General features: G+C 44.0%; 1 protein-coding gene across 1 annotated transcript; it reads left to right on the top strand.

Moving 5' to 3' along the window:
- Positions 1 to 969: 969 nt before the first annotated feature.
- MONOS_2023 (uncharacterized protein) lies at positions 970 to 11,970 on the top strand (the record flags this gene model as incomplete). Its single annotated transcript, XM_067871915.1, has 1 exon — positions 970 to 11,970. One exon carries the CDS (start codon positions 970 to 972, stop codon positions 11,968 to 11,970), a length of 11,001 nt encoding a protein of 3,666 aa, XP_067733615.1.
- Between the last annotated feature and the right edge of the window lie 1,570 nt (positions 11,971 to 13,540).

Genomic DNA, 13,540 nt, shown 5'->3' with positions numbered 1-13,540 from the left:
GAAAACACAGAAGTGACTTCATTTGTCACTTGGAATGACAATGTGAACCACCTGAATATGAGAGAAAAAGTGTTTTTGGAGGATTCATTGTTTTCTTCAATGATGATGATGCCTTTTTTATCTGCACTGGGATCATCAACAATGCTGTTTACTGCAATTGATAATGTTGCATTTTTCAACATCACTTCATGCATCGCACACAAAGAGACAGGAGTCAGGAAAGAAAATGTGTGCTTTCAGAAGTCCTTCATTTCAAATTGCGAAATAAATGAATGCGACAATGTGTTTTGCAATAATGTTGAAAAAGCAAAGAGCATGATTGAGTTTTGTGCAAGGAACATATCATTCGAGAAATCGCATGATCCGATAAGAAACAAGACATTCTCGAGTTCTCTCGACACATTCGACAACGGAATAATTGAATATGAGAGTTGCTCATTCATAAATTGCACATCCTCCTTGCGCAATGGAAGTGCGATTTGTATTAAAGGAAGCGCATCACTGACTCTCGTGGATTGTTTGTTTGAGAATTGCTCAATCACTTACAGTGGAGATGAATACCCACGAGGAGGAGCTGTTTATTGTTATGGTTCTGGAAATAGTGTCACTATCAACACGACGTTTGAAAGGTGTTGGTGCAATTGTCCTTCACGATCTCCTTACGGTGGTGCAATGGCAATTTTTCAAAAAAATCCATATCTGAAAAAATGTGTTTTTCACAATTGCAACTCGTCTCATGGAGGAGGTGCGTTGAATGTTGAGAAACACACAAAATTGGATGTAATTGGTTGTGAATTTGAAAAAAACACTGCGATATTGAGATCTGGTTCAATTCATGTGAATGCTGGAACATTTTCAAATTTTGAGAATTGCCTATTTGAAAATTCAAAAGTGAACGAAGGGAGTGCAGGAACAATTACCAATGAAATTAATGAAAAAACAATTTGCCTATTTTTGTTTTGCTTTTTTATGAATAACACTTCGTTCAACAAGAAAGGGCATGACATTCATATTGAAGGAAATTTCACAGAGCAAGTGACAAAAGAATGGATTGTTTGTTCCTATTCGACATCAGAGTCTGCAGGGCGGGTGTATTGTGGAGAACTAAAGCAAGGGTGGCTGCCAGATGTTCCAGAAATACACAATCCTCTTCACATTGATTCAACGGATGGAAAGGATATCTCGGGATGTGGAGCAAGCAACAGTAGATGCAAGACCATTGGCTTTGCTTTGACACAGTGGGTGAGCCACAAACATAAAGCGATTGTGGTGTGCAGCTCAAAATTAGTGGAGAGCAATATCAGTGTATTTGGGCTTGAAATCCAATTTGAAAAAGACGATGCAGTGACAGATGTGACTGTGTCATCGAATGTTGGAAGTGGGTGTCTATTCAGTGTTGGAAGCGGGAGTCTGGAGCTGGACAGGTGGACGATTGTTCATGCTTCAGGGAACTCTCGTGATGGGTCGCTGTTCATTGTTGAAGGGTATTATGGGCTGATTGATCTGAAGGTGTGTTCAATCCGTGCAGATTCCATGGATGCTTCGTTTGCCAAGCCGTTTTTTGTCGCAGAAATGGGAGAGATAGTTCTTGAAGGCTGTTCCATTGAGGGCGTGTGCTTGGAGTCGAGCAGCCTGTTTGCCTGGGAGAGGGAAGGAAACATTGATGTGAGAAACGGAAGCATCACAAGGATTCATCGAATGGAAGGAAATGGGGCAATTGTTGAGAAGATACTACAGAGCGGAGAGAAGTGTGATTTGTGGAACACCACGATAAGCGAGTGCAAATGCATGAATGGAAACGGTGGAGCGCTGTGGGTGAAAACAACAGGAGGAAGCCACTTGAACGTCAGCTCAGGAAACAAAGTGATGAAAGTGATGAACTGTGTTGCACAATTCAATGAGCCGGATGGAAGTGCGGGAAAGAGCAAAGGAGGAGGGATATATTTGCAGCTGGAGAATGCAGAGGATGACTTTGAGATTGTGAATCCGCAGTTTGAGTGGAATAGTGCCACCTGGGGAAGCCATCTGTTCATTGCATCACCAAGCCTGAAGACAAGTGTGATTCAGGAGCGTCTGCCATTCTATCCAGACTTCTTTGGGGAGAAAGACATCGAAGGCGAAGATGGAGCAACTCTGAACATAGCTATCCCACTTGTGTTCTATCTTCAACAACGAGAAGCGAGAGTGAGTGTTGGGGATGGAGGATTTGATGTGAGTGCTTGTGGATTTGTGAAGTATCCGTGCCGTTCGCTGGATTATGGGTTTGGGCAAGAAAGCAGCAGCAACTCGATACTGTTCAACAAAAGCTACACATGGGGAGAGTGTTTCAGGCTGGATAGACAAAAAGGGTATATCATGAGCGGAGTGGAAGGGAAGTCGGAGGTGAAGATGGTTGGAAACGAAAGCCGCCTGTATGAGATGGTGGAGATTCGGAGCAGTGTGAAGATCACCTTGGTGGCGTTTGTTCTGGAGCAGAGTCTGAAGCAGCAGCAGACGAGTGTGTTTGTTGTTGAAAAAGGAGAGGGAAGCTCATTGGAAATCACATCTTCTTCTGTGAAAGGATGTTCAAATGAGCAGACCATCCCATACTGTTTTGTTAGTGTGAAGAATGGCAAGACGCTTCTGAGCAATGTTGGAGTGGAAAAACTGAGTTTCTCAGCTCAGCCATTTCTGGCTTGTGATGGCTCAAATGCTGAGATATCGATGATTCAAGCAGTTTTCACAGATGTTGTTTGCACAGGGGAGCATGGACTGATTGAGACCAGCAACGGATCGATTGCAAAAATAAGTACAAGCAGATTTGAGAGCGAACGTGGAAGCACACAGCCAGTGATTGTTGCTTTCAGAGCCAAAAATGTTCTTGTGAATGAAACAAACACAAGCGGATTGGAAATGAAAACTGGAGATGGGTGTTTTATTCATGGAATTGTGGGAGCAAGGTGTGAGGTGAATGTGGAAGGCGGAAATGTGAGTGGGAAATGCACAAAAGGAAATGGTGGAGCGATGTGGCTATCGATGGAGAGCGGTGGAATTGTTCATGTTGGAAAGAGCTCGCTGGTGCTGGTGAGCAAGAGCGAAGCTCGTTCCTCATCTGGGAGTGGGGGGTTAGGTGGAGGAATTTTCGCTGAGGCGAAGAACAGCGGAGTGGATTTTGTGCTGAAGGCTCTGGAGTTTGCTGAATGCCATGCAGATTTGCATGGCCACAATGTGTTTTTGAGAGCACCGAACTTCACAACATCTGTGACGAATATAACCTTTGAGTTCTGCAGAAACACCATGAATGAAGATGAGCTTGTGGGATATGAAGGAGGAGACGACACATATGCCATCCCTTTGGTTTTGTATCTGAGAGGAGCACCTCTTCCAGTGATTGTTGGAGGAGATAACAAAAAGGACTTTGACCGATGTGGATACGAAGGATATGGCTGTGCCACGATTGACTTTGTCTTAACGCGATGGGCAAGCACTGACGGGTTGAGCTCAGCGATCGCGAGTGCTGTTTCACTGAGTTCTGAGGCGAATCTGTCTCAAGGCGCATTTGAGTTCAACGGAACCTCAGTCAACTCGCAGATAGACGTTCGAGAGAATGCAGATAAAAAGCAAGATGGAATGATTGAGACAAGCAGCACATGCTTGATCAAAGGGGTGAAGATTGTTGTGCCTTCTTGGTTGGGCGGAAGACTGTCTTTGTTGTTCACACGAGAATGGAGTCTGAGGGTGGATTCGTGCAGTTTGAGTATTCGGTTGTCGCTTTCAGCAGCATACTCACTGTTTATGTGCACAGGCGGAACTCTCACTTTGTGGGGCGTGAGCATGAGAGACATCACGTTCAATTCTGGTTCAGCAGTGTGGATATCAGAGGAAGGCGCCTGTGAGATCGTGGGGTGCACAATGACGAATATGAAGGGATCAGGAACATCAGAAGGAACGATATCATATTCATCGAGAGGAGCCATGAATGTGGAGAACACAACAGTTGTGGAGGAAGGGGTTGCAGATGATTCTTGCAAAACATTGTTGTTCGACAACATGGGGAAGAGCATGCATATGAGAAACTGCTCGTTCTGCAACTTGACGAGAAGTTGGGTGAGTGGATGTGGGCTGTCTGGGAAGTTGGATGAAGGGATGGAGCTGGTGCTGAATGGAGTTCGCTGGGAAAACTGCTCTGTTCATGGAGGGAGCGGGGGAGGATGTTTTGTGGAGCTGTCAAAAACAGCAGTTCTTCGAATTGGAGGAAGTGGCGATGAAATACTTGCAGAAAAATGCAGGGCGCTGAATGGTGATGCATCTGATGCATCAGATTCATTGAGTGGAGTGGGTGGAGGGATGGTTGTGAAATGCATTGATGGAGGGAGGGATTTTGCATTGAAAGATGTGCAGTTTGGAAAGGAAGAGAATGCGAACGAGGCAGAAAATGGAGGAAACAATATGTTTGTGATGTGTGGGAATCTGTCAGATGTGGTGAATGTCAACTCGCTGAATTTTGACTTTCCAAAGGCTGTTGAAGAGAGGCCGATTCTGGAAGATATGATGGGGATGGAAAATGGAGAAAATGAGAAGCTGATTCCACTGGTGGTATTTTTCCGTCAAAGCATCGGAGGAGTGTATGTGGGGAAGAAGGGATGCAACCACCGGTTGTGTGGATTCGAAGATTATCCGTGTGAGGGAATAAAATATGCAGCCACACGGCGAGCGAGTGATGCAAATGTTGAGATTGTGCTTCTTCGAGATTTTGTGTTCGATAATCCTCTGGTGCTTGATGCACAAGAAATGACGATAAAGGTGCAGGGAGATGAAAGGGATCGAGAAGTGATTGAGAATGGAGAGGGAGACTCAGACAGCATGATTGAGACAAAGAAAAACACGAGTTTTGAGTGCATTTGGTTCTGTGTGCCGCAGTCGTTTGCATCTCACAGAAAATGTTTTCTGAAGTGCACAGAATGTTCTTTGAAGCTGAAGGAGTGCTCTGTGAAGAGCGAATCAGGGGAGATGAACTATTCGTTTGTGAGTGTGCAAGGGGGAGAGCTGACAATGGAGGGCTTTTCTGTGAAAGGAGTTTGTGTGGATGGTCATGGGTTGGTGGAGGCAAGCGGTGTTGGTTCAAAAATGGAGCTGAGTGAAGCGAATCTGGAGAATGTGTCAGCTGTTGGTGTTGAAGGGGTGTTGAGTGGAAGAAGGTGCTCATCATTCAAAGTGAGCAACACTTGGATGAATATGACAACTCTTTCTGATTGCGCAATGATCAGATTTGTGGAGTGTGGAGCAGTTGAAATGAGGGGTGTGAATGTGTGGAATATCAGCAGGCAAGCAGGGGATGGAGGAGCATTTGTTGGAGTAGTGGGAGAAGGAGGGAAATGTGAAATAGTGGGGAGCACATTCAACAACGTGAGCTGTTTGGAGCACAACGGGAGAGGAGGGTGCGGATGTGTGGAGGTGAAAGCAGGAGGAACACTGAATGTTGAAGACAACTGTTTTGAAGGGAATGGAGTGTTGGGAGAAGAGAGCTTTGGAGGAGGATTGTATCTGAAGTTTTGTGCTGCGAGTGTGGAGTACAGCATGAAGCAGAACGAGTTTGTGGACAACAGGGCAGGAATAGGGAAAGATGTGTATGTTGTGTGCCCCCAGCCTCGAAAGGTGCTGCGTCTGGAGTTGTGGGAAGAGACAGTTAAGGAGTCTGACGAGAGAGAACGGTTCTGGGTGTTTGATGACACATCAGGAGCAGTCATCAGTTCATCGATATTGGTGATGCTGTTTCCAGCAGGAGAAGAGATTGTTTTTGTGAATGGGTTGTTCCAGAACAACAATGGATGTGGGCACGAGGAAATGCCGTGCAGAGATGTGGAATATGCATTCAAGTTTGTGATTGAATTGCACACAACAATCCGTTTGGCAGGAAACACGTTTCTGGAAGGGGTTATTGATGCGAACAAGACACTCACCGTTGATGGAGCGAACAACACGAAGCCTGAGCTGGAGATTAAGCCAGGTGGTCAACTGTGTGTTTCCGATGCAGAAGTTGTGCTTTCTCTGCGAGGACTGCATTTCAAGCTAACTTCAGAAACAGCAAAAGCCTCAACATATGCTGTTTCAGCTTCTGCTTTGTCAGCAATGAATTCATTGAGTTCGGTTCTGATGATCAGCCAAGGAAGATGTGCAGTTGTGAATTGTTTGTTTGGAGAAGAAGGAGAGGGAAGAGAGGAAGTTGGAAGGTGGATTGTGCAAGAGAGCGGTGGATCAGTTGAGCTGAGTTCTGTGAAGTTTGCTGGATTGGGATTTGGGGGCAGCTGGGGAATTGTGTTTTGCGAGGGAGGAGAGTTTTCGTGTCGAAACACATCAATCTCACAAATCTCGGCAGGAGAGGCGAGCTTGTTTGTGAGTGGAGATTATGCGAAGTGGAAGTTCAAAGCAGTGAATGTGAGCTCGGTGAATGCGATTAATGGGCGCATCATCACTCTGAACAAGGGATCTGTATTGACAATGAGTGATGAATGTGTGGTTGAAGGGTGCGGAGCGAGCACGAAGAATGGGAGTTTTGGGTTGTGCGAAATGAGTGAGGAAAATGAGCTGAGGATAGAAAACGTGCAGATGAGCAGCTGGGTGAGTGATGTTGGAAGAGGATATGGAGGATGCCTGTTTGTTGCAATGAGTGAAGGATATGCCAACAACTACCTGTTCAGAGATATTGTTCTCAAAGAAAATGATGCGCTTGTGGGGAAAGACATGTTTGTTGAATGTGTTGAGCTGAATTCATCCATCCTCTCAGACAGATTCTGCATCGAGTTGACAAGTGGGAGCGATGAGAGCACTGTTGATGTGAAGGGAGTGGACACATCCAGATTTGAAGATCCAGTGGATCTGAGGCTGTTTCTGATTCAGGCACACCTTGCAATTGTTGTTGTGTCGAGTGAAGGATACGATATGGTAGGCTGTGGTGAGGAAGCATATCCATGCCATTCGTTTTGGTGCGGGTACAGCAACACATTGGAGGGAGCAGAGAAGAGGGAGCTGCGCATCCAGAATGTGGCTGAGGTCGACCGAGGATATGATGTGTCATCGTTTGTGATTGCCTCTCCGTCTGAAGGAGAAGAATGCGAGCTTCATGTTTCAGGTGAATTGCAGAACGGAGCGTTGGATGGTGTGTTTGTGAATTCAAAAGCAGCTGAATTTCGCTCGATTAATTTCCAGATACCCTCTTCAATGATATCTGCAATCCAGGCGATCTTTGTGTCATCTTCAACAAGTGCAGAACTGATGATAACCCACTGCTCGATCAGCGAAAGCAGTGGAATGTTGACAGATTATGGAATTGTGAAAGTGATGGGAGGCAGGCTTATCATTGAAAACTGTTCTTTCACCTCACTGACAGAGCATTCGCATGCACCCTTTGCAGTTCAAGGCTCGCTGAGAGCAGAAAACTGCACACTCACAAAAGCGAAATCGAGAACAGGGAAGGAAGGAGGGCTGATGTGCATCAGACTGGGAAGCAGAGACTGTGCAAAAGTGGATGGGTGCAGGATGGAAGGATGCGAATGCAAGGCAGAGAGTGGGAAAGGAGGAGCAATGTTTGTTGATGGGAGTGAAGCGACAGAGCCCAAGTGCATTTCATTGAACGGCACATTCTTTTTGTCAAACCTCGCAGCAATCGGAAAGCATCTGTATGTTGGATGCCGGGATCTGAACACCACAGTGACAACAGAGACATTCAATTTCTCATTGAGCGAGATGGAAAGTGATGATAACGATCTGATGGGAGCAGATCCAATCCACGGGGAAACATCGCTGCTTCGGTTTCTGGTGGAATTCAGAAGCAGCACAGTGCATGTGGGAGCAGGAGGATATGACTTGTTGCGGTGTGGAAGTGCCAATGATCCGTGTCAGAGCTGGAGATATGGAATTGAGCATTTGTTGACTGAGACAAATGAGAAAACGATTGTGGTGTCTGGAGAGTGCAGATATGAGGAGGATGGGATTCTGTCAGACTTCGAGGTGAAATCAGCTGGTGCTGAAAACGAGGAGCAATCAACAGCAAGCCTGATCATCGAGTGCTCTGGAGAGGAGGGTGTGGATGTGTGCATGCGAAACACAAGGAAACTGAGGTTTGAGTGGATTTCATTTGTGGTGAGAGAGGGATTTGCGAATGAAAGAGGGGGAGTGATTGTGAGCGAGGGAGAGGAACTGGAGATGATTGATTGTGGAGTCAGCATGAAAGTGTCAGCATCTCAAGTCAGCGGGATTTCATATGCAGTGGTGAGGAGAGGAAGTGTGATTGTGAAAAGACTGTCTGTGGTGAGCTCATCGATTGGAAAGTGTCTGTTTGAAGTGGCAGTGGATGTGGGATGTGTGATAGAGGGATTCAAAGCAGAGATGGTCGAAATGAGAGATGGAAGCATCATTGGGACACGAGGCAAACAAGTGGGAAAGATGCAGATTGGGAATGGAAGATCGGCCATCACTGTTGTGAAAAGCGAATTCAAGAACATTACGAACAACGGGGAAAATGGATGCGTTTTTGATCTTGGGGAGAGCAGCAGTGCAACAGCATTGGATGTTAATGCAAGTGTGTTTAAGATGTGCATGAGCAGCAATTCGCCGAAGGGAGGGGCAATCCATTTTTGCATGGGCTCAGGAGGATATCTGCATGTGAGAGACACATCGATCACACTGAGCAGCTGCTCGGCTCAGAGCGGATGGGGAGGAGGGGTGTATGTTGGGGCAGTGTTTGCAGGAGACCTGGACATGATGTTCAAGAGCATTGTGTTTGGCTCGAACATTGCACACATCGGAAGAGATCTGTTTGTGGAGTGCTACAGCATCAAGGAGCAGATCAACGAGACACAGTTCCTGTTTGATCTGCGGGAATCGAAGTACAACAGGCTGAATGCGATATATGGGATCGACCGAACAGAGCTGTGCGGAGAGCCGGTGAACCTGATTGAATTCATTGTGATATATCAGAATGACACGATATTCACAACCTCAGACAGAGAAGTGGCCAGCGAAGACAGCAGGAACTGTGGCTCGCAGATGCTTCCGTGTGCATCGCTTGGATTTGCCGTCAGCCACCTCACACACGATTTTGAAAGCCAGATTGTTGTGATTGGGGAAGGGCTCATCAAGGGAGAGCTGGATGTGACAGACGCGTCAATAAGATCGAGAACAACCACAGCAGCATATCTTCGGCTGAACACACATTTGGAGAGAACTCGTCCGTGTGTGGTGTTGTGCACCGAATCAGTTGTTTTTCGGGGGATATCTTTTGTTGTGGATCCGGAGTCTCTGAAGAATCATTTCCGCTTTGTTGAGTGTGGTCAAGGGAAAACAGAAATGACGAAGTGCACATTCAGCGGAACAGCATATGAGCGCAATAATGCATTTGCGATGAATGCAACTTTGCTTTATGTTTCATCAGGGGGTTATCTGGAATTGGAGAATGTAACATTGAGCCATGTTTCATCATCGTCTCCAATGATTGTGTGCGAACAGAAATCGAAGCTGAGCTGCACCTCATTGGTGATGGTTTCGCTTGAATGCTCTTTGGGGTTGATAACAGCAAAGGATTGTGAGATGGTGGCAATCGAAAAGAGCGAGTGCCAAGATGTTGTGTGCAATGGTGGGGCATTATTTGCTTTTGAAGGAGATAGTTATAGAAAAGAAAGTGAAGATGAAAGGAATAAATGTGAATGTGCGTTTTCTGTGTGTTCGATTGAAAACATCACAATGACAGCTGGAATGGGAGAAGTGTTATTTGCGAATTGTTTGGGGGGTCTGCGCATGCAAAACATATCGTTTGCCAAATGTGTATCAAGAGAGCAGAAAGGGAAGATGCTGCGAAGTGAAAGAAGCAATGCTGTGGAGTTGGAGTCGTGCACATTCAGTGGAGATGAGGGAGAAAGAGAGTCTGAATTGAATGCATCGGGAAAAGAAATGTGTGAGTGGAATGGATCAGTTGTCCATTTTGAGGATTCATCTGTTGTCATGTCTTTCACAACTATCAAAAATGCGAAAGATGGAGGAATGTCCGTTTCTGGAGGAGATATGAGGATTGAAAGGGGAGAGTTTTTGAACAACAATCCAGACATTGTGAAGTTTCCATCTGTCAGGCGAAACATCATCTGCTCAGGTGAAGGGTTGGTGAACATCGAGAGTTTGAAGGGAGGAGATGGAATGAAGGACAATAGTTCTCTTTGGTTTCTGAATGAAGGATGCAGAGTTGAAGGAATAGCATCTGAGAGGAGTTCAACTCTGTTTATTCCGGTTTTAGAGGAAGTAAAGAGCGAGGAGAAGGGAAGTGTTATGGAGCTTCGGTTTTTGGGGAGTGTTCTGATTCCATGCGAGTTGTCGTTCAAAGTGAGCACATGGATTGGAGATGCTGAAGCTGTTGAGCGACATGAGTTTTCGGAAGCTGACTTTGTCTCAGAGAAGGAAGTGAGGGGATCAATATCATCATCAACAATTGCATCAGCGCCAAATGATGCAGAAGTTTCGGTTGCGATTGTGTTTGGAGGGAAGGGAGAGCAGCATCGTACCACTCTGTTTGTTCTGAAGAATAGAACAGAAGAACAGACGAACAATAATGATTATCTTGCAAAAGGAAAAACTGAAAATCATTTTTCGTGGATCACTGTAATGTTGATGGTGATTTTGTTTCTTGTTTTAATTGTTGCAGTCGCATTTATCGTCAGATGGAAGAAAGCAAAGAACAGAACAAAAGAACTGGAAGAGATTGTGAATGATACAGTGAGGAAGGATCCAAAAGCATTTGAGATGGTGACGATGGAGATGTCACCAGAAGATCAGTGGAGAAGAGCTGAAAGGGAGGCAGAGAAAAAGAATGAAGAGAGGATAAAGAAGAGGGTGTATGAGAAAAGCTTGGGACATTCAGAGTCATCTGAGCATCTTCTGTCTGAGAGTGGATCGACTGAATATATTCTTGGAAGAGATTCAGACAAGATCCCTCAATGGGTATTGGAGGAAGTGGATGAGAAGGAGTGGGAGGAAGAGATTCAAAAGAGATCACCATCACCTTCAATTTCATCCACTTCAACATCAGACACTTCAGATACAGATTCGACTTTTGTTCGAGGGGAGGATCTGTGCCCGACCACCTCATCCATGTCGAATCTGGTGGATGCAATGAGCTGTTCGTCTCCATACGTGAAACTGATTGTGGATCTGAGGGATTCGCTGTTCATGCTGCTTCATGGAAAGAACGAGAAGAAGGAGATGGCTATTGGGACGCTGGTGGAGCGGGAAGTGACAGGGGCGCATTTGTTGTTCTGGGTGGTGCATGGAGCGCTCCACTCGTTTGAGGATGATAAATATTATCTTCCTTCTCTGGCGAATCTGAGCCCTCATATCATCCTGTTCTCTGAACATATGGAAATCGCCATCGCTCTCCACTCAGACTGCTTTTCTGATGATTCTGATTCCTCCTCCACTTCCATATCGTCTTCCACCATCATCACATCTTCGTCTGCTTGCTCGTCGTCGAATAGAAATGGGAAGGATTCCCCACCACCCTCATCTGCGTTTGAGGAAGATGGATACTACAGAAAAGAGTGTCTGAGGTGGAAGGCGCCAGAGCTGCAGATGAACAAGAAGATGAGTGCGACAAAGGAGTCGGTGGTGTTTTCAGTTGGGATGATGCTGTGGGAGTGTCTATCTCTGAAAATTCCATTTGAAGAGTATGAGGGAGATGCAGCAGGGCAGAAGATTGCGAATGGAGAGCGGCCAAACATGGGTGTGATATCGGGGAGCAGGCAGGCAGGGCTGGTGGCAGCAGCTTTGCTGCAGCATGGAAGAGACCGAATAACGCTTTGCGATGTGAAGAAGGAGCTGATCAAGTTCTTCTCGAAGAATGAGGTCACACTCACGATGTCAGACGCGATAATTGATGAGGAGCAGGAGGATGACAGCAAGGCAAACAATTCGAGAGCAAGTTTCAGCAAAAGTGGGGAAAGCTGCACTTAAAGGAGGCAGTGGTTGTTGAGATACCAAAATCAGGATTAGAACACCAAAGAGATGGAGGATACTTGGTGCAGGATGGTGAGGATGAATGGATTGAGAATAGTGATTTGTTGGTGAATCTGTGAGTTGCCTTGAGGCAATCATTTTCTCACAGATTAGTCCAACAGGTCACAGGGTAATTTGGAAGCCAGACTTTTATTTCAAATTGAACATCGTCGCATCATTAGTATTTAAGAATTAGGTTTTTTTATTTATCTTTTGTTTTTATTTTTGTGAGGAGATTTATGAGCTGTTACAAAGCTGTGGTAAACAGCAAGAAGAGGAATTTGTGTGGAGTCCTTGAGCACAGATCTTTTTTGGTATTTTTGTGTTTAATGTGTCGTGCGATGAGTTTCCTTTAAAATGCACTTATTTCCATATCTTTTTTCCATTCAATTTTTTGGTTTTGCTCAGAAACAACTTTCGTGGAGAATAATTGAGCACCTCTTTTATTTTGGGACTGTTTTGGAGAGCAAACAAATATTGAGATTAAGAAATAAATGTTATGTTCTGGGATCTTTTTAATTTGCATGGATAAATGTTTTGTTGTTATCGTTGTCATTTCACGAAACAAAAGCAATTACTAAGTGAAATGTTATTGCAAAAATGTTCAGTTAGTATAAAATTTGCTTCCTTGAAATTTAGCTGTCACATGAATTATAGAATTGTTTTTATCACTTGTTGAAAAAGAAAATGGAATCAAATATCACCTTGAATGAAAACTTCAGGAATGATATGTATTTGTATTGATTGCTTCGAATAGGTGTCATTGATTTGAACAAAACCTGAAACCCTTGAAGCATTGTTTTTCTTATTCTAATTCAAAATTTAAAAAAAAACTGCATTTATTTTGATTCTTATTATTTTTTGGGCATTTGATAGTGTTTTGAAACCGGTGTATTATTTATTTCAATGTTTCACAACTGATGATAAAAGAAAGAGTTTTAAAATAAGATTCGAAACAAAGTTTGGCTTTAAATTAGAAAAATCAAGTTGATTTTCTTTTATAAATAATATTTCATCTCGCATTATAAAAGAAAAATTATGAAAGGAAAAATCTCCTCTCATCATTTTCATTCCAATATTTCCACAAAGATACTGATCATCTGACTTTTGCGCTCATATGTGTTCTTTAGATTTCATTGGAAGACATTTATTAACCACTGATGAATCTGAAAGATGATGCCCACTTGTTTCAAATGACATCCTTTGAATTCTTGAACAAGGAAATCCACAAACATGATATGGGCTATTCTTTTTGAAAAGTCGCAAATGGTTAATATTTGTGTTGAAAAAAATTGAACATTTTTTGACCTATTTTTTCTTTAAATAATGCAAACTGTATAACTTATAGAATTTGAATTCACAAACCTATTTGATACGAGAAAAAGTGCATGATGGAGGAATCTGATTGATAAAAAATTAAAAAACGATCAAATAAGGAACATTTTTACTAAATCCTTTTATTTAACATTTGCGACTTCTCAAAAATAATACCCTTTATGAACAGTTCGAATAATTGATTTTCAGCGAG

Source organism: Monocercomonoides exilis (assembly GCF_001643675.1).
Source record: "Monocercomonoides exilis strain PA203 chromosome Unknown scaffold7-2047599, whole genome shotgun sequence".
Lineage (NCBI taxonomy): Eukaryota > Preaxostyla > Oxymonadida > Polymastigidae > Monocercomonoides > Monocercomonoides exilis.
The sequence above is the reverse complement of the archived record's forward strand: the minus strand, read 5'-3'. Positions and strand labels throughout refer to the sequence as shown.